At 42.1% G+C, this 27,692-nt stretch overlaps 1 protein-coding gene across 1 annotated transcript in view; it reads left to right on the top strand.

The window, feature by feature from the left end:
- The window catches only part of SLC38A1 (solute carrier family 38 member 1), a 42,261-nt gene extending 15,086 nt beyond the window's left edge, over positions 1-27,175 (top strand). The window contains exons 3-16 of the mRNA XM_066183139.1: positions 1,467-1,542; positions 2,110-2,225; positions 7,077-7,150; positions 8,772-8,864; positions 9,177-9,258; positions 10,420-10,502; positions 11,413-11,471; positions 12,186-12,305; positions 14,484-14,563; positions 15,742-15,842; positions 18,994-19,112; positions 19,673-19,814; positions 19,924-20,021; positions 21,066-27,175. Of these exons, the coding sequence (XP_066039236.1) occupies positions 1,467-1,542; positions 2,110-2,225; positions 7,077-7,150; positions 8,772-8,864; positions 9,177-9,258; positions 10,420-10,502; positions 11,413-11,471; positions 12,186-12,305; positions 14,484-14,563; positions 15,742-15,842; positions 18,994-19,112; positions 19,673-19,814; positions 19,924-20,021; positions 21,066-21,167 (1,345 nt within the window). The 3' untranslated portion in view covers positions 21,168-27,175. The remainder of the gene's footprint in view (positions 1-1,466; positions 1,543-2,109; positions 2,226-7,076; positions 7,151-8,771; positions 8,865-9,176; positions 9,259-10,419; positions 10,503-11,412; positions 11,472-12,185; positions 12,306-14,483; positions 14,564-15,741; positions 15,843-18,993; positions 19,113-19,672; positions 19,815-19,923; positions 20,022-21,065) is intronic.
- The last annotated feature ends 517 nt before the right edge of the window (positions 27,176-27,692 follow it).

The raw sequence follows: 27,692 nt of genomic DNA, 5'->3' as shown, positions 1-27,692 counted from the left end.
AAATCTCAAGAATGCCAACACTGCCACAGGGGGACACTAAGTTCCTAAATGTGGATACATCAAGGACACAGAACAAGTAAAGGGTAAAGAGAAAGAAATGCTGTTTTTTCTCTGTTTCCCTGCACAGAAGTGTTTAATTTTGCAGTATGATGAATTCAGCATTGAGTTTTGAAAGATACTTACATGAAAATCCAGTAGCCCAGAACAGTGTACCAACAGAGCGGGTTGCCTGGTTCAGGATTGTCCAGCCAGCACTGGCACGTGTGTCACATCTTCCTCCTCTTAACTCTAGCCATACCAACCCTATGTGACAACTTAAGATTTCAGTGGCAATGTAGGGTTTTGCAGTGCCACCCGACAGTGAGGGGGACAGGTGAAATCTTTTAGGCATCCTTGGCAGAATGATGATGGCAGTAATTCATAGTTACAATTAAAGGTTTGTTATGATTAGTGTAGCACAGAATTTATGATTAGAATGGCACAGACTTTCAACAAGCAGAATCAATGCAGTACATTCTATAAGTGTCATAATACAGAATTTATAGTACAATTTGACTTAAAATTTCCAGTCACCTGGATCCTCAGCAGATGGGGTCAGATCTTAATCTGTGGTTTGTTGTATCAGTATGCAATCATAGTCTTGACTCAAAAATCATGTAAAAGAATATAGGCCACTCCCATAATCCTTGGAGGATGCGGAGGACAGGGGTATCTCTGGCCAGTGGCAGCTGCAGTTGCAAGTCCCCCACTTAGGACTTGGAACTGCTTGATTTTATAGTCAGTGCCCAGGATGCTGTTATGCTTTCCTCTTCTGTGGAGGTGTCATCACCACTGCCTGGTGAGCTGTGTGCCTGGGACCTTCCAGCCTGGCAAGGCAGGAAGTAGTTGAGCTGGTGCCCAAGAGTCTTGAGGTCGATAGGGAAGGGAAGAAGTCTGTTTGGTTTCTTGTTGTACTTGCTTCACAGGACCTTCAGGGCCTGATAATGAGGGAAAGGAATAAGTACATCCCACTGAACCACAGGGAATGGCTGCCTGTCTTGTAGAGTGGTGTTAATTACGCTCACTCCACATGCAGGGGCTGAGAGCAGGGGGGTACTTGTCACATGTGCTTCTGCAGCACCCTGGAAAAGTATCTCCTCTTAGCTTCTGTGCAAACAAATTACTTTCCCATCCACAAAATTGGTTCTGCTTCTTTCCTAAGTAGCCCAAAAGACCATTTTGTATATACATATATTTTGTATATATACACATTTATTCTGACCTTGTGCTGATGTTACTTTTATTGATGCCCAATGTACACTGCATCAGTGAGGCATAATCTGGCTTATTGTACAGTTATGAGTTTGACCTCTTTTCACATACAGTTTTTATACATTGTCTATTTTGTAATCACATGCTCCTTAGGGAATGAATGTACTCATATTTTATAAGCACTTGCTGGAAATAAATCCTCTGACTTCTTTCAGCAAGTTTATTTCGGATCGAGAAAGCAGAAGAAGTCTCACAAACAGCCACCTTGAGAAGAAGAAATGTGATGAATACGTAAGTGTCTCTCACTGTTGTGTTCCCTGGCAAAATGAACTGCACCTTGTGGATATGAAAGGCCTTTAGACATTGTCTTCAAAAGCGCTGGGCACACACAACTATAACTTCAGTTTCCAATAGGAACTGCCTGGGATCAGCACTTAAATAAAACCCCCAAACAAAACCCCCAAGCGATATTTTGTTGGGTTGAGGCAAGGGAATCCCTCTGGCCTCTGTTGGGCAGGAAGCTGTGGTGGTTCCTTATAGCTTTACCATATATAAATTACATGTCCCGGATGTTTCTCAGGTGTAGTGGAAGATGGAGTTTAAAACTGAGAGTGCAGTATGAGCTGTGTGTTGCCTGTACCATTTAGGTCAGTTTCCAAAATCTATCTGGCAGCGTGCAGTGTGGCTGTTACAGACTTCTGCAACGCTTTCTCCTCTTTCAAACAAATTTTATTAAGTTGTTTCCATAGCAGTAGTTACTTACATCTGATACATTACTAAACATGGGGTTTGAAGCAGAAGTGCGTTTCCCTGCTCTGTTCCAAGCTGTTGCTGACACATCTGTCTTTATTTCTCCAGATCCCAGGAACTACTTCACTGGGAATGTCCGTCTTCAACCTTAGCAATGCAATTATGGGCAGTGGGATTTTGGGTCTTGCTTTTGCCTTGGCCAACACAGGAATTCTCCTTTTTCTGTAAGTATTCATGTGGTGAGTAGCTGATCTCCATGGAATTTCACTGTGTTTAAAGAATGTGTGCACTGCCAGCAAGTGGAGGGATTTATAGTCCATGTGTAATCAAGTACAGCATTCAAGCCTGAAAATACTAGCTACAAGTTTCAGGCATCTTTTTTCAGTTGAATGTTTTTGCAGAAAAAGCCACTACTAGTGCTAGAGAAAATTAAATCTATGTTATTTACTACATACCTAGACAGGGATTTTTCCTGTGCTCTGCAAGCTGCACAGGCATCAAAAATATTCAGTAGTAATAGTCGCAGTGGGTTAGTACCTAGTTCTTACTTGTGTCGTAGGATCTCTAGATATTTCTTTGAAGCATGGTGCAATAAACACTTTTTTAAAACCAAGAATATTTACATTCCTTTTTATGTTACATCTAATATTTTCATCTCACTCCCACAGTTTCTTCAGTGAGAGTCCTTGAAAGCCAACACAATATAGCCAAGATTTTAGTATAGAAAAGAACTGAGGTAGACTACTTAACTCCAGAAAAAAAAAAAAAAAAGATACTTTTTATAAAGGAGAATTTAATCGTTTGGAAATGAAACAGTGCCATTGAGTGACTTAGACAGTGTTATTCTGGATCTCAGTATGAGACATTTCATTTTGAAAAGTGATTGTAAAGAAATCAGTTGGGAGTAGTGTGCAGATTTCAATGATAAATGTTCATTGAGGGAAGAAATACAATAATTTACAATATTTGAGAACTATTCAATGTAGTTATTGACTTTACAGATTACTCTAAAGAAATGTCATTTCTTGAATGTCAAATCTAAAAATACAGAACTTCTGTAATTTCTTAGAATTTTGGGAAATATATAGTTTGAGCCCTGGATAAAGCAGAGTAGATGGCCAAAGTGGTACATATCGCCATCTGCTCTGGAGTTTTGTGCCAGGATAGCTAGATCCATGCTGCTAGCTTACAGTTCGCTGTGGTTGGATAAAGTCTAGGAGTAGTCAAAGGAGTTAATCCATTTACTTTGAGAGCAGAGAACGTCTCATTATTATGTTGTCACTAAGCTAAACTGGACTGTAATTTACATCTTTTTACCCAGTATTCTAACCTGTGTGTAATATTCCACCCATGCTCCATCTCTGAGAGTACAAACTGGTGATTGCAATAACTGCTGTTGATACCTTAAGGCCTCTGTTTTTAGGTAGTCCTGAAAAGGCATCACTGTAAGGAGAGAAAAAGAAGTTACATCTTTTCAGCCTTGTCACCACTTCTGTGATAACAGGCTCTCAGCAAAGGACCAGCCTCAATTTCTCCTTACTGATTTAGTTTTTTATAATCCCATCCTCTTCTCATTCTTTCAGCAGTTTTAATGAGAGTTGAGTGACATGTGTTTGTTCTAAAGGATGCAAGAATGCAGTTTCGTTTAAGTGATGTAGATCAGACAGGTGATGTGAACACCAGAGAAACTTGTAGCAAGGTGTGTTGCTGACTGAGCTCAACCCGAGTAGCGAGTGTACTAGATCTCTAGATTTGTACACATTGTACAAAAAGCTGCCAAACATGAATGTGGAGATCTCATACAGTAAAACAACAACATTGTTCTCTATAGAATTAAGTGTTTATTAAAAAGTGGATAAAAGTTTTTGTTAGCTTTTATGATGCCTTTAGATCAGTTGGCCTTGAGATAGAGCAGCCAGCTGAGATCAAAGGAAGTAAGTTAGCAGGATCTAAATGAGCAGGCTAGTAGAGCTTCTCTCTTTGGAGCCTGGAGATGTAGGATCCTAATGTGGTGTCCGTAGTTATGCTTGAAAATTGAACTATTTTAAATGTTCTGCTCTCATGCCATAATCTCAACATTAAACCTAGTCCATTAATGATAGATTTTTTCTTATGCTCTAATTCAGTTCATTTTCCCCATAAATGTATAATTCTGCTGTCACTGTCACAGGTAGATCATTTCTGCTTTGCAGGTGATTAGAGTCCTAACAATACTTTCACTGCTTTTTGCACAAGAGAAAGATCTTAAATTCACTGCTTTTGAGTAGCACAATTCTGGAAAAGTTCTAGGCTGCTTTATCCAATATTGCATGCACCATCCCTGAAAATTCTGCAGATGCAGAAAAATTAAGGGAACATTTTCAGCACTAACAAAGAAGACCCTGCCTGATTTCCACTCTCACAACTTTTGGGCTCCTGCAGTGTGAAGCATGCTCTGCCATGAACAGCTGGACCAATTCAAATATGATATCCTGAGCATAAGATGTGCAAAATAAACATGGCAATGACACATCTTATTTGCTTAACAGTGCCATAGCAAAGCATTATACTTTCTAGGCAAAATTACTGAGGGTAGGAACTCAGAGGAACTTAATCCCTGTGTTATTGATAAACTACAGCCTAGACCGAAAGAGAGCATCATTTCCAGCATACAAAAGGAGAGAAAACTTTGCTGTGGAAAGATAACACAAAAGGTTTGAGAAGTTAGACATGAGCTGGCCTACCTGGGGATGGCAGGAGCAGCTGTTGCTGCTTATGGTTTCATCCTGGAGAGCCAGGACCAAAGTGATGGATCATGTTGCAGAGAAATACGGGCTGGCCAAACACAAGGCATTTTCAACCTGCATTTAACTCAGCACTGCATGTGATCTGAAAAACCTTGCTGAGGCAGAGGGGCTTGTTAGATTGGGAATAGTATGAGACTACAGCTGAAGTTTCACCCTGCAACCACTTCTGCTGGGTGTGTCTGGAAGGGGTCAGGAAGCCGCAGTGTAACTCCTGCAGTGTTTTAGGGCAGGCTTGCAGACCAGCCCACAGGGAGGCTATACGAGAGCAGACCCTGTGCTCTTCCATCCTCTGCACCTTTAGAGGGTTCAGAACTGCTCAGTGAAATAATTCTTGTAACTGCATAAGCATCACAGGTCTTCTGGCCCCAAAGCCTGGGACTTCACAGAGGGGATGGACAGCACAGGTTTCAGTTTACCTGGTAAATGTAGGATCTGGGAGAAGACAGCAGTGACATCACAGAAGCATTTTGTTCTTCCGAACACTGTATCAGTCCCCTGGCCTAAACTGTTTATTCATTTGGGGGAACATAACTTTTGCATCTTTTGTTTGCTTCTGTAGCTACCAGCACTTCTTTGAAAGCAGACAAAATAAGAATTAGTGGAGTGCTTTTGGGACTGCAGCACAAGCTCCCCTGCTTCTGTTTTGAATTTGTGCAGAGCAAGTGGCATGGACATTTTCATTTCTTTCCAAGGGGTGTTTCTGGCATGAATATTCCTGTCCATACCACAGTCCTAGCACAAACAAGTTTTTCATACAGTGCTAATGAAAATGCCAAGTGTCTATAGGAACCCTATGGGGAGCTAAGGACAACAGATCAGATAAATACCTGGCTGCTTGGGAGTGTTATTTTTACCACTGCAAAGGCTCCATGAGCTCAATGCCTGAAAAACAGAAGCTTTTAATATTAAGACAGACTGGATGCTGGCATGCAGAGTTGTGGCCATTTGGGACTGGGAGTGAGTCAGCCCCAGCAGCTGAGCACTGGGGCTGAGCGCTGTGTCTGTAGGCAGACAGGGGTGGAACGGCTCGGCAGGGAACACAGGCAGGAGCAGGGCTTAGCAAATCCATAAAAAATGGACCAGAGTGACCTCAGCCAGCACAGTGTTCCTTCCCTTCTCCACCTTCTCAAGGAGAAACACCCTTAGGGCTGTACAAAGAGTGTGTTGTTATTGTCAACCATCATTCTTCGCTGACGAAAGGACGGTTCCTCCTATCACCTCTTTATGTTTCTCCCTGCTCCTCTGGCCCCAAGAAACTAGTCAGTCATTATTTGGCACTAAAGTATTTCCAGTCTAAATTAATAAAAAAGTGGGGGGAGGAGGCTTCTCCTTCTGTTCTTCCTATGTATTCCTATCTATGGCAGCAGTTTGTTTTCTCTTGAATTTTAGCCTTGTTTTCCTTGGTGTCTGGAGGGTAGTTGTCATAATAAAGGGAGGAATTGCCAACGGATTGTCTGAATGCTCTTTGCACACATCATGAAAACATCATCAGGTCTTTGTGTGTCAGAGTGTTGGAGAGGAAGGCACACATGGTGCTTGGATTAAAGACATTGAGCAATGAGAAAATGTGCTTTTATGCACTTGGCCCCCGGCACTGACTAATTACCATTTGTGCCAGCAAGTTTCCTACACAAACAGTTTGGTCATTACTTCCTGCAATTCTTCTGTGTGAAGTTAAATTATGGATCATGTCAGACCAGGACCGACATCAGTCAGGGAACATGAATCCCTACCTGGATAAAGTACATGCCTTTGGTTGCAGCCTTCATTCCCAAGGAAAGCCAGTCTAGCGTTAACTCCCCACATCTTCCTCCTCTTTGGGCACCCCTTCAGTGGCATATGAAACCTGTTCTGGGAAAAGATGCTTCCATTCCGTATGGAAGTCATTATATACAAGACTCTCCTTTAAATTTTCACTCTGCTTCCAGAAAAAAAAAGCCTTAGAATGGATTTTGAGTGACATATCTGGCTTGTCTGTGCTCTGCTAAATCTTCATTCCTATCTGATAAAACATCTTTATTCTTGCTTTTATCAGTATGGGGAGGTGTAACTCACTAAGAGGCTGTGCTCTGCAGCTCTGCTAAGTTTTATTTGGTTGTATCTGTCTACATGCAGAGTTTTCTACCTCCAGGGTGGAACTGCAAGCAGGATGTGGATCACATGTATTTTAGGGCTTTTTGCATTGTCAGAAGAATAAAAAATTATCTCAGAGTCAATAGGAACATGACCTGACATGAAATATTGCAATGTCATCTCGTATGGTAAACTCTATTTTCCATTCTTTTTTAGGCTGCTTTTGGTTTCAGTCACACTGCTGTCTATTTATTCAATACATCTCCTGTTGGTGTGTTCAAAGGAAACAGGTAATTTAAGATGTTACACCATTCAGTAGAATGTAAAAAGCAAGAGGTGACAAGTGTTCAGATGAGGCCAGGTGCTATCATTTTGCTGACACTATAGGGTACTTTGGGTCAGAAGCCTAGAATTAACAAGAATTAAAGAATACATGGCATGGTAATGGAGAACAGCATCACTGTAAAGAGAAAAACTTGACATGACATGACAAAAAATGAATTCTGCTGCCGAGAAATGTTATCTTCAGTGAGCCAGAAAGAGCAGCTCATATAGTTTCTTTGCATAACAAGTCAAATTGCAAATGAAATATAATGAATCTTTGCCTATGGTGAAGTTTACCTGGAAATACAGTTTGTCCTTAGTGGTTAGCGTGAAACTCCTGATAATTTTTGTGGTAGAGTTTTCTTAGAAAAAAATAAAAGGGAACAGTTCCTTCACAGAGAGAAGTGTAACTGTAACACAGATACACTATCTAAACACAAGAAATTAGAAGTTGCCTACAGCATTATATCGAATGACACTCTGCACTGAAGTCCAAGAGCCTCTTTCCTTGTTAACAATGCCTAAAGCCATATTTTAAAAATAATCTGTGCACAAGAATACTGTAATATTTAAACATGCGATTTGGACACACATGATTACTGTTATAGCATGTATAATGTCAGCAACTGCCTGTTTACACTAGGAATGGGTGCCTCAATACGGATACATTTGTCCCCCATTACTTCCCAAAATCTAAGTCCTGTTTTCTATGTTGCTGGTACATTGAAGTTCAAACTTACTTTTTACACAAACTTCAAAGCAGAAATGTCAGCTGTAAGGTAATACAGAGAAAATCAGATAATGAGATACATTTTAAAAATCATCTGTCCAGTGTAACATCTGCAATATTTCTCTTTGTGTTCCTGTGTATCTCACTATCTTCACAATGCCCAGTCTTTTTATCAGCCTACATCCCAGCCAAGTAAAAAAAAAAAAAAATTAACATAAACACAAACCAATTAATAGAGGAGTTTCACAAACTTGACAGATATTTGAAAAGACATTTTAGTTATATTTTACACCTGTGCCTGCTTTACAAAAAACATACAACACTGACAATTCACAAATTAAGGCTTTGTCATTAGAAGCCATAAATGATCCTCTAAACCTGTGGCTGTCCTCATTTGATGATTCATTCAGTCAAGGCCTGCAGAACTGCAGAATGGCAGTAGTGTGTGTGTGTCCAGGCTGACTTGTGGATCCTGCTGTGCGGTTTTTTTGTTTTTTGGAGAGGAGCCTTTCTACATTACTCTCATTGCAGGTGCAAAACTAAATATGCTGGGATGAGGATACCAGAGCTTAACATGTCACTTGGGGTATAGACAGACTCACTAAAGGGGTGTAATACTCTCATTAAGAGCTGCCATTTCAGAAGTTATTGGTAGCCAACAATAACATTTATAGAAGTCAAGAAAACATTCCTACTTAATTTTCATCCCTAGAATTTACAAGAGAGCTCCCTATTTACTTGCAAAGGGCAGGTTTGGCTGCATGGATAGGTGCTTGACTGAAAAGGAGTCATAAGTGCTTTGACTCAACAGCTGTCAGTAGTGTGTTTGTTACCTTTCTTCTTTTCTTCTCATGCAGGCTGCATGGTGTATGAAAAGCTTGGTGAGCAGATCTTTGGTACCCCAGGGAAAATGATTGTCTTTGGATCTACATCTCTTCAGAATGCTGGAGGTAAAGGAAATAAGGAATATTGAAAAACAAAGTCCAGGAATATCTCAATAATTTTACTGCTACAAACAAGTCATGTTTCTTCTCTTCGTGACATCCAGGGATCTTTGTGCTACTCAGTATAGTTGCGGCTATTGTTTTGCATGCAGCCCTTTAAAAATACTGCTTACGGAGTGATCAATAATTTACAGTCAGTCATAGTTTGGGGCCTTCTATCATCAGACACTGATGTGGAAAAAAGTTAAGGATGCTTCTTGGTACTTGTTCCACAAGCTATTTTACTCATTTTCTAAAATTATCTTCTTCTTTCTCCAGCAATGTTGAGCTATCTCTTCATAGTCAAAAATGAGCTGCCTTCTGCCATAAAGTTTCTAATGGGAGAAGAAGAAGCTTTTTCGTAAGTTGAATTAGTTCTGGTACTTAGACTGTAGAATTTAACATTGTATAGTAAAGTTTAGGCATATGTTTACAAAAGGTTTGAAGTATTGGATACCCTTTAGGTTTGTCAAAGTAGATTTTCACAGGAATATCTCAGGGGGTTAATAAAAGACAAGACAAATTTGGGAAGGAGAAGATGGATAGGAAATGAAAGCTTTAGTTGCCCTTTTTGCACACCAGCTTTTCATGAAGAATTTAGTTCTATACAAAACTCTTATCATAGAATCCAATATTTTACAGTGTTAGGCAGCACTTGAAATATTGGGAACAATGCAAGTTAAAGATACTATGTGTTTCCCTGAGTTCTCAGCCTCTTACATGATTTTGCCCCTGAAACAATGTCCACAGAGTGAAATTCTTTGGTACTAGCATATGGCAACTGCAGGATATAATACTAAGATTTCTGCCCCTTATCATTCCTTGGCATTTACCAGCTACTTTAGTAGAGGGGTGGCATTTCTTTATACTAGTAAATACCCCTTGCACTGGATTATATGGTGTGCTGCAGCGTAGGAGAAGGTGGTAGAGATTCCATTCTTCAGGCTTTCCTACTGTACTGGACCAAGCAATAGAAACAGCTCATGCAGAACATCACTAACACTGTCCCTTCTCCTCTTTCTTTCTTTACAGTAGGATGCAAAGCACTTTGGTAGAGGAGATGCAGACTTGGGCTAGCTAGTGCATGCCAGCCTGCTGGAGCCTGGTTTGCTGCTCTGGTCACCTGCCTGGGTGGTTTGGCAAATGACTCGTGGTGGCCCCCCAGCCCCACTGTGCTCTGTGGCCCCTTGCGTGATCTTTTGTCATCCTGACAGGGTGGCTTATATCAGGGTTACACAAGTGGTGGTTCTGCCTCTCAGACCCACATACTGATCTCCATGGTAGGGTAATACTTTGGTGACTCTGGAAATCTGCCCTACCTGAGTCAGAGCAGTGCCATGGATACTTAATGAGTCTACAGAGCCAAGATGTGGTCCCTTCTCTCCTTTTGTAGGAGCTTGTAGGGTAAGGAGACCAAAGATAGTTCTGTAAGTGTAACAATCAAAGAGGATGACTGAGTGACGAAAACCAGAAAATGTTTAAGATGTGCTCATGATGTGGTTTTTTTTAATGTTTTGTACAGGGAATGGTACGTGGATGGGCGGATTCTTGTTGTCACAGTGACATTTTGTATAATCCTCCCTTTATGTCTCCTGAAGAACTTAGGTAAGATGAAAATGCCATCATGAGTATCAAAAAAAGGAACCCAGACACCGTGCCACTGATGGCCAAACTGACAACTCAACTATAATAAAAATAATATATTCTCATTGTTATGTGAGCAGCCTCCCTGATCCAGAAATAATCTGTGTTCTGAGCATTTTTAAACAAGTAGACCTAAATTATCACAGTGATTGAGCTCAGTATAAACCAGCATTACCCATACAATTCTGGAAATTGATTTTAAAAATTATAGTTAAGAGGGTCTTCATTTCATAAGGTAATTCAGTTTTATGTGCGGCCCGTAAAAACAAGTTCACAAATGGTGAGATTACAGAAAATGTTACTTTCCTATCAGCATCAAAATTTTTACTGGTGAAGTTAATTGGAAGCATTGGACTTTGAAGTAAGATATGTACAGAGAACTTCATTTTCAGATGTGTTTGGATCCACTGAGATGCCAGTAGGTACATAGTGTATTTTTTAAAAACCATGCTAATAGCAACATTTGGCACCAAAGTCCATTTGGGATCTTCCTTTTGAGACAAAAACCCAAATTCAGCTCTGTGGCTCAGGGAACCTGGGTCACATTCAGATTGCAATTGCACACTTTCAGGATTTTCTCAATCATCACAACATCTTTGAAGAGTAAAGTTAGTTGAACTGATGTAAAGGTGACCCTGAGGAAGTCACAATAGGTCAGAGCAAGGCTTAGGCTTGCCCAAAAGTTAGGAGACTTGAAAGACTTTGGAAACTCCCACACCCACAGGACATGCTTTTGTCCTGCCCAGAAGTTCAAAATACATATTAAATGTTTAATACATTTGAACTCCTCATGGAGAAACAAAAAGCAGGAAAAACCAAGGTAAGGCTAATAAAATTATTCCGTATGAGACTTCCTCTTAATTTCTTTCAGGATACCTTGGCTATACCAGTGGATTTTCGTTAAGCTGCATGGTATTTTTCCTGGTAGTGGTAAGTTTAGCTTGCTTTCTTTGTTAGATGAGTAACTTAGAATCATAGAATTGTTACGGCTGGGAAAGACCTTGAAGACCATCAAATCCAACTGTCAACCCAGCACCTTGTTCACCATTAAACTATGTCCTCAAGTGAAACATCCACTTCCGTGTTATTGAACACTTTAGAGATAATGACTGTACCAGTTCCCTGGGCAGTCTTTCCAGTGCTTTACAACCATTTCCATGAAAAAAAAATTCTTAATGTCCAATTTGAACACCCCCTGGTGCAACTTAGGGTCATTTCCTCTTGTCCTGTCACTTGTTACCTGGAAGAATAGGCTGAGCTCCACCTGGCTACAGCCTCCTATCAGGCAGTTGTAGAGAGTGATAAGGTCCCTGCTCAGCCTTTTTTTTTCTCCAGGCTAAACACCCCCAGCTTCCTCAGCAGCTCTTCTTATGACTCACTCTGGGCCCTTCACCAGCTGTGTTGCCCTTCTCTGGACTCGCTCCAGCACCTCAGTGTTCTTGTAGTGAGGGGCCCAGAACTGGACACAGCACTCGAGGGAAAGCCTCACCAGTGCTGAGTACAGGGAAATGATCATTTCCCTAGTCCTTCTGGCCACACTACTGGTGATTCAGGCCATGATGCCCACAATTCCACTGATATTTTAATTTTAATTTGCTTTTTATTATTAGTTTAGTAATTAGCTCTCTTCTGCTCTTATTCTAGGTTATTTACAAGAAGTTTCAAATTCCCTGTGATGGACAAGGGCTAAATGCAACATCATCTATCATAACAAATAGCTCAGAACATACGTGTAAGCCAAAGTATGTTATCTTTAATTCCAAGGTATGTTTCTTTTTATAATACTTACTTTTAATTCACATAGTATATGCACCTACACCCCATGTCCTTATTCTGATCAGCACCACAAAGGGCCTGATTCTCCATGGTTGCACTTGTGATCCAGTGGTAAACACACAATGGGTCTCCTTGCCCAGTCTAACAGAGATGCCATGGTGAATGTGCCTCCTTGCAGTCTTGTCCTGCCCTGGTAGTAGATGTGTTGAAAGCTATAAGCCCAAGCTACCTCTGGACAATAACTGCTTTCTTTAAGAGATTTTTCCTTTCCACTGCTGCTTCCTATCCATGCTGCACCTGTGCCTTTAGGCTGTTGCTTGGTAGAGGCTGAGTAGGCCACACCTGCATCCAAAGCCCATAGTCTCTGTCCTTCTGCACACAAACCACTTCTTGGTAACAGAATACATGTTTCTGTAGCCATGCGGTTAACTCCAGTGTGAAAAGGATATGATTGAAAGATAGTCCAGCAAAAATTTTGTTGCCTTTCAGCTGGGTACTTTCCCTCCATGACACAGCTGCAGAAAAAGTTGGTCTAAGAGAACGTCTGTAACTGTGGGGGCAGGAGGATGGTTCCTGTCAGCTGTGCTGGGATGCAGTGCTCCCAGTGAAACAGCACCTTATCAATCAGGGCATGGTCTTCAGGGCCTTAGTTGCATTCATAGGGAATGCACATTTATAGCAGAGGTGTGCAAAAAGTATTTTTTTTTAATTTAACCCACCAGCTTCAGTTGAAGAAGCCAAGCGAAGCACTTTTCTTTGGTTGGGGGTAACCATCACCCCAGATCCAGCATGATAGCCCAAGAATTAGTTAACTTGTTGTGCCATGGCAGCTTAGATGTAGGTATATTTCAGAAGGCATTGAAGGGTAGTCTTCTGCAGTGAGTGTCAGCATTTGCCTCAGAGCCAGTGGAGGCACCTCGGAAGGATCAGTCCCATCTGAATTAGGCACACTGGAGCTGAACTCCAGAGGTTTGCCCTCAGGGCCAACCATTTGCAGTCATTTTAGCAACTTCAGTGTGTGAGAGGAGAGACAGGACGGTTTCACAGAATAGAAGGATATCTGAGGTTGGCAGAGACCTGGAGGTCACCTGGTCGAACCCCTGTGCTGAGGCTGGGCCACGCAGCACTGTGTCTAGGTAACTTCTGAATATCCCTACAGATGGAGACACAGCAGTACTGTGCTGTGAGTGAGGGAGAGGTGGCAAAGGCCTGGGCAAGGAAGAACCTCTGGAAAGCAACCAGGCATTTACTCAATCTGTCAGGCCTGGGGTGCACCATAAGATGTCTTGTGGGGGAAGGGGATGTCTGTGACCAGCACAAGCAGATCTCAGAGGGCAGGACAGAGCTGCATGTAGAATGGACTCATGTTGTCCTTAGAGGAAGACCTATAATTTCCTGTGACCTCTGCTCATACCTGTTCCCTCAGGAGAATGGAAGTGCCTGAGCACTGATACCATTTTTGAACTTTGGCTGAGGACTGAAAGACACCCACTTGAGTTCTTAGTGGAGAAGAGGCTGAGGTCCCACTTGGAGGCCTCCTGCACTTTCTGGTGACATAATGGTCTTTCTCTTTCCCCAAGAAAAAGCATGCTCCTTCCAGAGCCCTCTTAGCCCTTTTGTTGGCCTGGGAAATTAAGGGATTCAGTCTGATACCTTGAAATAGCCATTTATTTGTAAGTTCTGCATTCCTGTTCTCTTTTCTTACAGTCTGGATACGGGCTTCCTCTTCAGGACTTCCGCCTTAGCACCATGGGTGCGCACCCCTCTCCATGCCAAGGCAGGGTAGCGTAGCGGTGACCCACCATGCGTCCCTTTTACGCGTGACACTGTGCTAGTAACCGTGGCAGTAGCTGGACAGGCAAACCCATCCCAGGGGGCAAAGCCAGCAGCAGCGTGGCATCCAGCTCTGTGCTCTGTGAGCACGATCAGTGCTGCACTCACGCCACCAATGCAAAGACTTTGTCCTCCTGTTGAAAGCGCACTGTTCTCACATTTCATTAAACACATGCTAATTGATAGGTCTTCTGCCTTCTAAGAAAGGCTCTCAATGTTCGGTTCAAGAGTCCAGTGAGATGGGAGCTGAGGTAGTTGAACATGGAACATTTCTTCACACCAGTGGGGGAAATACTTCTTCTTAACTTATTTTCTGAAATTCTCTCTGAACAGACCGTGTACGCTTTGCCCACCATTGCTTTTGCGTTTGTGTGCCACCCATCAGTCCTCCCGATTTACAGCGAACTTAAAGAGTAAGCCCTTCTTTTTTTCTTTTTTTTAATAGTTGATTGTTTTGAACCATTTTACATGGAAAGTGTTAGCACAGAGGTGCTCTGAATCATTCATGCCACTTAGAGGTGTACTTTAGTAACACCCAACAAGCGTGGCTGTCAGCTAGGAAATCTGGCCTCCCAGGCATGCTGTGCCCCTGGGGCAGGGGCGAGGGTCATGGGGAATAGTGCAATACTTGGGAGTTTTCCCTGGAAGTACACAGCAGCCTGGGGAGAGCCAAGTTCTGCCAGTTGATATTTGGCATAGGAGAGGCATGTGTTCTGCTAACAGCGTATGTTCCACAGAATTAGTGCAACTAAAAATCTGTTGCAGTACCAGGAAAATAGAAGTGCTTTCATCCTTACTGGTATTAAAAGATCTTAGTTGGTACTGCTGTCTCACTGACACCTCCAGCTGGGATGGGCTGTGGGGAGCTGGAGACTTGTCCTGCTGTGACACTGCTGACAGCCCTGGGCAGCTACACTGGGGTCCTGGGCCATGGGGAGGGCCCCAGGGGAGAGGTCAGGGTCTGTCAGACCCATGACAGCCTTCAGCCCTCAGACACTTGCTGGGTGCTTAAAATTTCAAGTGACTTGAGCAGGTTCCCAGGTGCCTGTTAGGGCATCCTTGTGTGGATTTAGAAGTCTTAAGTTTAGGTACTGGAGTGTGAATATTTCAGAATAAATATCTAAAAAATTAAATGTTTACACTTAACCTATTTTATGTCAGCATAAATCCAGTATTTTCTACCCATGGGGACACAAATATTTCTCTGCAGTCATTCAGAACATTTTTGGTTTTTTTTTTTTTCTCTGTATAATATTATGCTTTCTTCATTTTGACCTTTTAATTTAATTACCAAAATGTTTCAGGGTCATCCTCTCTCTACACAGCTTCACTGTTTTAAGCAGGTACAGACATGGAACAGACCCACAGGTCACACCCACTTATTTTTTCACTTAAGGCCCAAGTAGGGTCCTTTTCCCCAGTTCTTTTCTTCCTTGTGCAGCTGTCAGTGAGTTTCTGTTTTAAATGAAAATGCATTCATGAGTCTCCCCAGAATTACTATGCTTATGCAAACACCTAATACATTTTGAAACAGCTATGGAAAAATCCAGCCCAATCATTCTTATGTGTTCTTTTCTTGTTCTTTCTCCAGCCGTTCACAGAAAAAAATGCAGTTGGTTTCAAATATCTCATTTTTTGCCATGTTTCTGATGTACTTTATGACTGCCATATTTGGCTATTTGACTTTCTACGGTAAGTATGCAGTTCTTTACTGATCTGAGTAGAAAGGGGATACATGAAAAATCAATAGTGTATCCCAGCTGGAAAGGAAAGTCCCATCCACTTATATTAAAATACTTTTCCAAATAATTTTCCTTAAAGTTCTCATATTGAAGGGATAAATCCTTTCCTCCTTTTCCCCTGTGGATGAAAAGAACAAGTGAAAGTATTATTTGCAAAAGGCATTTTCAAAATGTGAGGGAGAGCTTTGTTTTACAGCAGTGGGGATTTTCTGGGCCCCACTAGGATTTTGTTCCAAGGTCCTCACCTGAATGATGTGTGCATTGGTAATGGCTGAAGCATGCATATTTACAAAAATTGAGACAGATTTGAGAGCAGGTCCTAGGAAATGAGTAACAAATCGGCCATCACAGCTTTTTCACTTTCTTAGTAATGCTTTAGTCATAGAGGCAACAGACCAATGTTTTCCCTGTGTCCCTAGAGCTGACCTCCTTAGATCTTGGTTAAACAAACTGGCAGTGAAGGTGGGGAAGCTTTGAGCGTTATCTCAGCTCAGCCACCAAAGGATGATTATCTCAGTGTTTGACACTCCCACCCTGTCTCTTTCCCTGCGTATCAATTCAGTTAACAAACAAATTGTGTTGTATCATTAAAGGATACAATGTGTATGCCCTAAAGGCACAATTTTTGAGTAAAGTAGTATAAAATATGAAATGTTGCCTGGGAATTCCCATGTTCCAGTATCATGAGAATGTTGAAAAGTAGTGTCTTTTTCCATGGACCATTAAGGGGTTACAAGACAGGTGACAAAGCTGATGTTTACCTTTTTCCTGAGAGTCACCCATCAGTCTTCACCACCGTATTCCAAGTGGCGTTTTTGCTACAACCTCCTCATTCATGATACTGTCCCTTGTGAGCCACCAATTGCAAGAGAAAAAAAATAAGTAAATATGAAATGTGGCTTTTTATTTCCAAAGGTGTACCTATCGCATATTTGCTTTCTCAGACTCTCATTCTGATTGTGAGGCCTTGAGTATACATGTGTCGAAGTAACTTGAGGTCATCTGTTCTGATTTTCCCAATAAACTCACAAATAGGCTGCAAGTGACAACAGCATCAGCCATTCTCATCCAGCTGCTCCCATCTAACACATTTTTCGTAGAGATGCATCAAATTAGCAGCCCCAGGGAGCAAGTGGGTGTAAATCAGCATGGACCCCTTCACTTTGGCAGGGAGGAGATTCTGATGTGATTGCCCCAGGGATCTGAGGAGGCAGATCTGTGGCGCTCCTCTCTGGGAATCTCCCACATCCCTCAAGGACGAGGGTCTGGAGTCCATGGAGGAGGTAGGGGCTGCGTCCTTCTGGCCCTCCTGAGGGGGAATGGCGGAGGAAATCCCTGGGGTGTCTTGTGTGCCTCTCCCCACATTAGGCATCCCTGCTCTCCAGCACTGAGAGCCCACAGGTGAAAGCTGTGGAGAGCTCTGCTAGCTCTGCTGGGGCTTCTGCAGTGTCAGTGCAGTGACAGGCTGCAAAAAAGACACTGAGGGAATATAGAATTCCTGCATAAAATTCCTCCCTTCTTCCCTTTGAGACCAAAAAGACCTTACCTTTCATATTCATGTTCACTTACAGTGTTCTAACCCCCTTCTCTACCCTTCCCTGGGTAAGAACAGTAATTTTATTGTGACCATTTCTTCTTCACACCAATAGTACTTGTCTGTTTGCTGTGTTCTCAAAAGTGTTGCAGTGATGACTATATTTACATTGCAGAATTACAGAAAAGAGGTGTTTTTCTTCCCCTAAAAGGTCACAGTGTGGTTGGGCTCTGTGGTGTATCTAGCTGAAAGGAAAACAGACCTTCAACTGTAAGCCTTGCCCTTCACTTCCTACCTGGCTGCAGCCCGTGAGCGGTACAGAAGTTGCAGTCTGTGCTTGCAGGAGCAGAGTAAGCTCTGTGTTGCAGAAGCTGTGCATGTGCCCGGCTTGAAAACCCCACTCCTGATCTGCAGGGAGGTGGGAGAGCATTTTCTTTCTCCTGGTGGGGATTCAGGCACTGTGTAGGTGGTGTTGACCTGTGGTCTCTACCCAGAAGGGCGCCCTGGGGGGAGTGTAGGCCTTTTGCCACAGGACAGATCCCTCTGCCTCCAGGAATACATGAGGTTTTACCAACTGCCAAAGATGGTAAATTAGACATGGCCACCGAGTTCCCTTAAAGAGCTGTTTTGTTTTACCACCAGCTTTCCAAGATTAGCAGGCAGAAACAAAACGTGGGCCTAAAAAGGGGCAGCAAGTGTGTTTGGTGGCATGCTTAACAGCCACCCCTTTAGGTTATTGCTCCTGGATATTTAAAAATTACAAAGCAAACACATAGGTCCCTCAGCAACTTGGTTTTCCTGCTGGTTAGTACACGCAGACCTGCTCTGCACTATTTACCACAGCTTCAAGGAAACATTTTGGCAGGAGGTTGTATTAAAATATTGCCAGCACCTCCCCGTTAAGCACCCCCTGTGATTTGTCTTGGCTGGTGGGGCAGCTGGCCAGCATGGAGTTGAGCTGCAGGCTCTGTTGGCAGCCCTCAGAGGAGCTGCTGAAGGATTTGAGTGCAAATGTCAGAGTGTCCTGCTGAGAACTGACCTGAGATAGGCTTTGTTCTCAGTTGAGAACAGGGGCACTGCTTTTTGCTGGAAGTTTATTTGCTGTTTAAGACTAATTTCAGCTCAAGACCTTGCAGTTTACATTAAGTTCAGCCATTGCAGTGCATGTGTTTATTTTTATATAATTTGAAACTTTAAAAAAAAGTCCACAGAACCAATTAAAAATAGCTGATTTCACTTTACCTAGTTTTGTATATATGTGTATACATAAGTAAGCTTTCATGTATGTCTCACTGTTGTCTTTTCTACAGTGAAAATTACCTTAGACTTAGGCATGTGCTGTCATGAATCAAGATGCATTCCTAAATCAGGCCTCCAAAGGATTAATCTGGAATAATGGGATCATTGGGATTTTGTTCAAAGCACTGTTTTAACTCAAGGATGTTTCATTCCATACTCTTTTGTTTACAGATAAATCACTTGTTGTTCAAGAAGGCTGTTGTTAATGATTTTTGTGGACTAACTGCCTTTTTGCCAGAACACTTACCTTTACCTGTCTTTCCCATAGAGAATGTGCAGTCAGATCTGCTTCACAAATACCAGAGCAAAGATGACATCCTCATTCTGACCGTGCGCTTGGCTGTGATCGTGGCAGTGATACTCACTGTGCCCGTGCTGTTTTTCACTGTAAGTAAAAAGGTCTGCGTGGTTTGGAAGTTGGTAACAGCTGTACACAGCACATTTCTTCAAACCACAGTCCAGTGGTGGCTGAAACTACAATGTTGCAGCTACAAAAAGAGCTTGAGCTTGGATTAGTCTTTTCTCATGTCAGTCTCCCACTAACTTCTGGAGAAGTTCTCTATGCAGTAAATAAATAAATAAATATCTTTTGGTCTTAAACCTGTTTTGAATTGAATCTACAATGGTCCTGTGTTACGTCACATCACTTTACTGGAGTAGGCTTAGAGGTGAAGTTCCTTTTGAAGTGCAGAAGGATTCAAAAAGGCACATTAAAAAGAGAGGAATATCCTACTGCACATGAACATGTACCTAGAGTTCTGAAAAAAACGAATTAATTTTAAAGAGTATTTCAAAGGAAATTACTTCAGGCAACCCAAAATTTCTGACAGATCTATGCAGCACTTGCCATATGAAGAACCAGTTAAAATAAACATGGGAAGCTTTGAATTGACTCATACACTATTTGTGACAGAAAACTTTCTCTCTCTCTCTGTGTCCCCCTACAGGTGCGTTCATCATTATTTGAGATGGCCAGAAAAACAAAATTTGACTTATGCCGTCATGTTTTGGTTACTTTTGTTCTTTTGGTTATCATCAACCTGTTAGTCATTTTTATCCCATCCATGAAGGATATTTTTGGAGTTGTAGGTAAAGTATCATGGTTTTGTACTACTAATAAAAAACCAGTTGCTAATCAGCAACACAATAATCAGCTGTTGCTGATGGTTAACAAAACTCATTCATTTCAATTTTGCAGGGGTCACTTCAGCCAATATGCTGATTTTCATTCTTCCTTCATCGTTGTATTTAAAAATTACACAGCAGGATGGATCAAAGTTGACTCAGAGGATTTGGGTACGCATTCCATTCCCATCAATGCAACACTTCTATCTTGTCATTCTCTTTAATGTGCTAGGTGCAAGGCAGACCTAATCTGAACAAGTGTGTGAGCTCCTTTACATAACATTCCCTCTGTCCTTCAGTCAGCTGGGATCTGTGCTCACCTTTCTCCTTCGCTTACCCTGGGAGGCCCCTGGTGGAGGGGCCATGCCGTGCAGGGCATCTTGTGTTTTGGGGAGGCCCTCCTCTGTGGGATGAGGTATCTTCCTGGTGGGCAAGCAGCAGCAGCCATTAGCAGGATGCAGGAGGCCCTCCAGCCCGCTTCAACAAGACTTTCAGCACAGCAAGCTCTCTCTGCTTCTGTGTGTTGCATGAAAGCATGCAAAGTGCTCCATTTGCAATATTCCTCATGGTTTTAATGCACCTGAGTCCTACTTAGGGTGGTTCCACATGAAGGAGCCGGCTGAAGTGTTGTTAGCCATTTGGCATGCATGAGCAGATAGGAATGGACCTTGGAAAGATTTCCTGTGAGCCCCAGAGAGTGCTGCAGCTGAAAACATGCAACACTCCTGTGCATTCCCAGTCTAATGGGGCATGCACTGGGAGCATTGTACAGTCAGACCTTTCTTCTCTGAGCAGGCAGGTAGAAAACACGTTTCACTTTGGCTGCATCCACAGATCCCATGATGAAAGGGCTGAACTTTGAAGAACACATATCTGATGGGAAGAATATACTGATTTCTGTGAGGCTTTGGAGAGAGCAGAGCTGATCAGTCCTAAAAACAGACTCACTTAATCCTCTTTAGGGATGATCAGTGTTTAAGAAGGGAATTGAAAGGAGAAAAAAAAATTAGTTTGGTGTTCAGCAAGTAATTATTAATGACACTAATCTGTTTAATTATCTGTGGGTCTTGTCTTTACCAGAATTGCTAACTCATTTTAGCTGATAACTTTGATGCATCACCTTATACATCTCCTTAAGAGAAGTTAACATACTTGAATTAATTGTCTTTTCTTTTTATTCGTTAATCTTCTCTCCTTTTTTTTTTTTTGTTTAAGGCTTCTCTTTTCTTGGCACTGGGGGTATTGTTTTCCCTAGTGAGCATTCCCTTGGTCATCTATGACTGGGTACAATCAGGAGGCAGTGCCGAAGGCCACTGAAGTTCACCTTCTTCTCAAGAGAAGATACCCCTGTTTGCTACACACCAAAATCGCAACCATCCGTTCTGTTGTCTATTCCACCTTTTGTGAGTTTACTCAAATCAAATCCAAATAATGATTACCCGGTACTGAAAATACTGTCATGGAAGTATTTTCTTGCAGAAAACAGACCCATTCTTCCAACAGGCATATCACTCTCTGATCAGCAAAAAGTCTGTGTTAATTTTCCATGAGATTATATAGAGCATCGCTCATAGACATTCATCACAATTGGTTTCCCCTCTTCCATCCATGAATTGCATTGTTCCATTATTATCCTTAGCCCACGAGCCACAAGCTCTGCCCCTTTAGGGCAGCAGCGCCTCTTGCTATCAATTTCAACTGGAGTGTTGTCTGTTCACATTCTTCCTCCCTCTTTTAGCCAAAACTCTGCTCTCTAATTGTATGCATCTGGTTTGTTGGTTTGTTTGTTTGTTCTGTTGCTGTTTCAGGCACCATTTGCCTCACTGGGTTAATTGTAGCATTCTGGATACAGGCATGAAAAGCACCAGGAGAGCATAGCTGAGCGCTGTGTAAGCGTAGGTCCTAAATCTGGTGCTTGTCTCTGATGTTTTGGGGGGTGAACCAGCCCCAGGGCTTGGCCCATTCATGGCTCTGGGGAACAGACTGTGTGTGTCTGTGTGTGTGTCTTTGTGATGCAGAGCAGGGAGCAGGAGGACAGCTACCACCGCCAACCTCTGGCACACTGGAGTTGGAGATTGACCAGAACTTGACCCCAACCATGAGTACTTGAGTCTGAAGAGAAGCAGACATTTGGAGATTTCCATAAGAAGTCTGCATTTTCTTCAGCATTAAACTGTTTAGTAATGCCCCATTGCTCTCAGAAAAAAAATACCAAGCTCCAGTTTTATCAAAACCTACGCATTTAATCATACCTCATGCCTTTTCCATACCTTGTAGGGACTGGCTCCTCTCTTGTGTCTTACCCTCCTCCCACTGAAGTCAGCGGGGTCTTTGACAGCAGTGGGAGCAGGATTTGACTCACTCTGCCAAACTACTAGATTTCTAATGGTATTTGAAATCTGCAACGTTTCTTTAAATGAACAGAAATACTTTTTATATTTAAAAGATTTAATTTACATTTTTCATTAGTTCTCCATAACAATTAGAAGATATTCAATTACTACTAGCAGAAGCACTGTAACTTGCAACAGTTGTCCACAGAATGAGCATTTGCCTAATGCCTTATAGCTGGTGTAGAGAACCACTTGTAGAGACTCAAAAGCTAAGCAGGTGATCACTCACCGTCCTGAGCAGACATCTTCTATTAGTGCACTGCCAGCAGCGTAAATGTGTTCACTTTGTGTCATTCACCATGTGAGCTAAAAAGTGTCTCAGAATATGAATGTGGAGAAAGAAAGAACTGATAGCTAAAGGTATGGCTCGAGCCATACCTGTCTGTATGCAGTGACCCTCTTGTTCTCAGTATCTGGTTCATTGACAACTCCCTTTGTAACTGTGGAAGCAGACCATCATCAGCTGTGAGGAACCTGTCATTCCAGTTTGCTCGTTTTTTAAGGTTAGGGATAGAGTATTTGGGATCTTGGGGTTTCTGTGAGCTACTGAATTGCCTCAGTTGCCATTGCTTTGTCTACATGGCTTGAGAGCTGAGATCACTGAGAGTTAAGATCACAGAACACATCTCAGGAACCTGAAAGTTGGTTTCTAAAGATAACATCCAGAGAAGTTAGTTTGGAGCCTTCCTAGGAATTTGGGCATTGAGATGCAGATTGTTCATGCTGCAGAAACTAAGCCTACAAAGCCCAGATTTCCATATCTGTACCCTAGCAGAGGCAGTGAGGTGCTTGCCTCTGACGATACTTCACTGTGATCCAGAAATAAGGCAGACTGGATTCCACAGGCTGCCCAAGTACTTGGAATAGCCCAGCAGCAAGAACAAAACTGGAAACCTCCCAGCAAGGTCTCTGGTGCATCGTGCTTTCTCCCAAGCACCCCCTAGCCCAGCCTTAACATATAAACTGCTGAGCTACCTGGCACCTCTGTGCTAAGGTTCGTTGTACTTTCCTGTGGCTGGTTTCAGACCCTTGCCTGTGAGGGTGCAGGTCACCAGTTCTCTCTGCGCTGTCCCCTTACGGGACTGATCCCTGCCCTTATTCACAGAGAAGTCCATACCATAGCCTACAAGACCAAGTGTTAGGCAGGCTCTGGGGAGAAGAGCCTGTGCTTTGTTCCTATCTCTTTGCACTTCATTCCAGGCATCATCTCAGCTTGGGATGTAAATCTGTGGTTTTCCTTTTGCAGGCACCCAACCCTCAGTGGTCACTGCAGCAGAAGCCCAGCATATCACTCCATTCTCTGACTGAGGTTGATGAGGTTGCATTTCAGGTTTTGAGGTGCTTTATAATCTCTCTGGATCTTATCCTAAAAACCTGACTCAGACCTGAGAATGCTGTACAGTGTTATCCTTAAGATGTTACTGGGCTCTCCTACTTTCCTCCCCCTTTATCTTTCTTCTACTACTGATTAATGAGCAGCACATCTCTGTGCACTGGGGGGTTGTGAGAGACGAGATCCTGGGAATGATTTTCAAATATCCAGGTATGAGCTAGACGTCTGATCTGCTGCACAGGGTTCCAGCAAGGTCACATATGTCCCTCCTCCTTCCTCTCCCCTCCCAAATAATCTGTAGTCTGCTGTTTGAAATACGAGCCATTGAGTTTTGGCACCCAACTTCCTTCGACTTGAAGGGCTGTTGGGTCACTGATTGTTTCATCGTCCTAAATTTCCTCCATCACTATTCCTCTCTCTCCTCTTTGCTATTCTGCCTTCTCCTTTTCCCCAGTTTATTTGTATACTGGAGTTTTACTGAATAAATAGGGAGAATGAGCTGAGTGTGCATAGAACTGAAATTACCCAAGGTACTGAACCACCAAAGCATGTCTTATATACTGAAAAATAGATACCCAAAATTTTAAGTCTTTAAGCAGACTTTGTTTCTGGGTGTCTTAAAAAAAAAAAAAAAAAAAAGAAAAGAAAAAAAAAAAGAGGGAATTTTGCTTAAGACTGATTTACTGGCATCTTATTTATAGATATTTATGGAAAGGAATCATGTGTTTATTGATGTCTGTGGTAATGAACGTGAAATAACGTGCTTTTTGTTTTCTCATCAGGTTTATACATTCTTAACAGAATGCAATAGACCCTGCTGTAACTGTCAACATCAGTGATGGATGACAATATTTGTATGAGGTTATCTGTAAAATGTACTGCTGTTATTCAGTTCATTTGGAATAGTGAACACGTAGCCACGATTGTATGAGTCCCACATTTTAGTTAGGATTTTAAGAGCACAGTGAAATGCTGTAGGAGTTTCTCTGTTGTAAAATTAATAGGATCCAGAGTACCATATCTACTTAGTAGGTGATAGCATGCTTTCTTTTCATAGAGAGTTTATCACTATTGTGAGCACTGCAAGTGTCATAGACTGGATGCAAAATTGCTCCTAATAACTGCAACAAAAAACTTTAAAATTCTCATTTGTGTAGTAGCAACAATCAAGTGGTGAGGCACAAGGAAGGACTAATTAGAAGCAGGGATTACTAATAAGATTGTAAGAGTTAATCCTACACTTAAAAGACAGCCTTGCTGCCTCTCTTAGTCTACAGCACATTGCAAAGAAAATAGTTACGGACTTAAAGCAATCGTAATACAGCTGCCCTTCTCTGTCCAATGGCAAACATGCCTAGGTAGTAAAACACAGTAAATTGTTATTTGGGAACAGTATCTCGGGGCAGTGACCTCTCTGGGTGATGCTTGCTCCTGGTCAGAGGGCCAATGCCAAATCTGTGCACCAGCACAGATCTTTTGTAGAGCTGGCACGGGCCAAGTGGTGCCTGGCACATGTGCAAGCCTAGGGCACAACAGCTGGTGTCATCCTGTGAGGTCAGGGATGGGGATGCTCATCCACTCTGAGGGCTGCTCTCCTGAGCCACATATGAACCCAAAGCCTGTGCTCCACCTGTAACAGGTCACACGTGCAAGTGTGGGTTGGATGATGTGTGGGTTTTGTCGGTACATCTGCCTTACAATGCATAAGCGCAACACAGCTCTCTGATATCGAGTATTAAACAGTAACAATTAATGGTATGTCTAGTTTAAATTTATATATTTCTTTGCTTGAACCTTACATTAAGGCTAAAGAGCACCTTGGTCAAAACAAAACTTTTCATGTGGTGGTGTCCCACCTCCAGTCCTAATGCCCCACCCCAGTGCCTGTAGGAGAAAGGCACCACAGAATGTACTCAGCTCCATCAGCAGCTCCATGAGATGGCTTTATCAGCTGGCACCACGGTGCTTTCATAAACAAATCCCCAGAGCCTTTGGCGTCAGAAAATCCTTATTTCCTATAACCTACAGCAAAGAATGTTTTATTTGTATTTAATGTAAGGATTTCTGTAACAAACTGTGAAAAAGAATTAATTAATAAAAGGTACAGGGCTGGAAAGTCTAGAATTCACAAATTGTACACATACCTATGTTTCTGAAGACAAATCTATGCAGTTGTGTTGTATTGTAGGAAATTTCATTTTTATGTACATATATATTGTAAATAAATAGGATGCTGTATATTTTTGCAGTTGTTCATCCCCTATGAATAGAAGTGTTGAGATAGGCTCTGCATATTAAGAATAATTTTAATAGAAATACAAATACTTTAGCTTCTTAGCAAAATGTATATCCTTTTCTTTCTCCCAAGAGTTCACAAGTTAAATCCTAAACTTGAAAGTATAATTACATCCCTAAAGTAAAAAGAGAAATAAAAGGTCCAGTTACATTGCTAGGATTAATTCCAGTGACTCCCTGTTTTATCAACAGCAAGTTTGCCAGTCTTCCTATTGGGTAAAAGATCTCCCTTGTTAAAGGGCCCCTTTGGTACCCAGATACCTCTTACCTCCTCAGCTGGGGTCAGTTGGTTAAAGTGCTGAAAAGGCTTTATGGAAGAAACCATGGCAAACTGCAGCCAGCAATTTGACCTAGCATTATGCTGTGTTGTATGCCAGCATGTATCTACCCAACTAGTACAAACAGAAGCAAGGGCAGAGCTTCTGCATTTCCATTTTCAGCCATCAGAAATGTCAGTAGTTCAGAAAAAATAAGTATGACAAGCCAGGCGCTGGCAGCAACCAGAGCAATTGGTGCCATTTCCAGCCCCCTCCCCTCCTGCAGAGTCCTGTGGCTGCTCTGCCTCAGACCCTGCTGCTCTCATGTGACCAAAACACTGGCGCCTGAGATTGCCAAGAGCTTTCCTGGCCAGGGATTGCTTGCACATCCCACCCTGTGAACAGGCAGAGGTCGTTTGATCGCTGCGTGTCCAGGGGTGAGGGTGATGGCAAGGGAGGGCTGGGTATGTCCTGAGAGTGCATCCATCAGGGGCCCTGCATAGACTTTCTCACTGGGAAAGCATGGAAATGTTTTTTCAGGACTGCTGAAAAACTGAGGTTAAAAAATATGTCTAAAAATAATATCGGGTTTCTTTCCATGTTTACTTCATGGGCTTGGATGAAAATGAAACTTGAAATAACATTTGCTTGTATCATGAGCACAAATTTGAGGGGAAAAAACCCTCTACAGTCAGTTCTACAGAGCTTTTCAAATTATTACCAGTGTACGTTTTGTTTTCAGTGTTACAGCCAACAAAATATAAACTGTAAAGGTATTTTTCCACTAGACTTGAACTTTACATTGTTTATAGGAACCTGTTTTTAGTGTCCCAACATATGCTAAGGCTCACACAGATCCAGTATAAACAATGTTGTTTGAATGATGTATGCTTGATACAAACTCATTTCTAATAGGTTGTTGAAGTGAGTCATCGGTAATATTTTGCTCCTGTTAACATCACCTGTTAACTTTGTGCTGCTCATATCCAAATAAACAACACAGTTTTTCAGTTTCTATGTGTAAATAAAAAAAATTGTATCAAGTTCTATGATCTCTCTGTTACCTCTTAGTTTTTAAACATTAAAATTGTGATCTAAATTAATGTTGGGGCTCATTCTTTCAAAGGGATGACTATATCATTTTAATGGCTTGAACAGCAAATGCTCTCATGTTCTTTATCCAGGTATTTTCACTGAATTTAGGGCATGCAGCTCTTGCAAAGCCAACTACATTAGATTTGGTGCAGTACATAGAGCAAAGCATGAACAAATGGCTATGGAACATTAAAGTGAAGTTTCTGAAACAGTTTTACAGGGACCTGAAGCTGGGGCTGATGGTTACAACAGTCTGTGGCTGCTGAAGACGACAGCACTCCTCAAGGCCAGGACTTGTTTCTGCCTGCTCTGAGTGCTTGCCAGACTCTTTCAAGGTCAAATCAGGCAATTTAACTTAAAGGGCTGCTGTTAAGTTGGTTATGAGTTAAGATGCCAAACTGATGGCTTAAGTGACTAAACCCCTGCCAGACTTTTCTCAGCTGTGGAAGCAGAAGCTGTTAGCAGATGT

The sequence above is a fragment of the Chamaea fasciata genome, unplaced genomic scaffold (genome assembly GCF_029207755.1).
Source record: "Chamaea fasciata isolate MVZ Bird 193981 ecotype frontalis unplaced genomic scaffold, bChaFas1.0.hap1 SCAF_5, whole genome shotgun sequence".
NCBI classification, from domain to species: domain Eukaryota; kingdom Metazoa; phylum Chordata; class Aves; order Passeriformes; family Sylviidae; genus Chamaea; species Chamaea fasciata.
The sequence above is the reverse complement of the archived record's forward strand: the minus strand, read 5'-3'. Positions and strand labels throughout refer to the sequence as shown.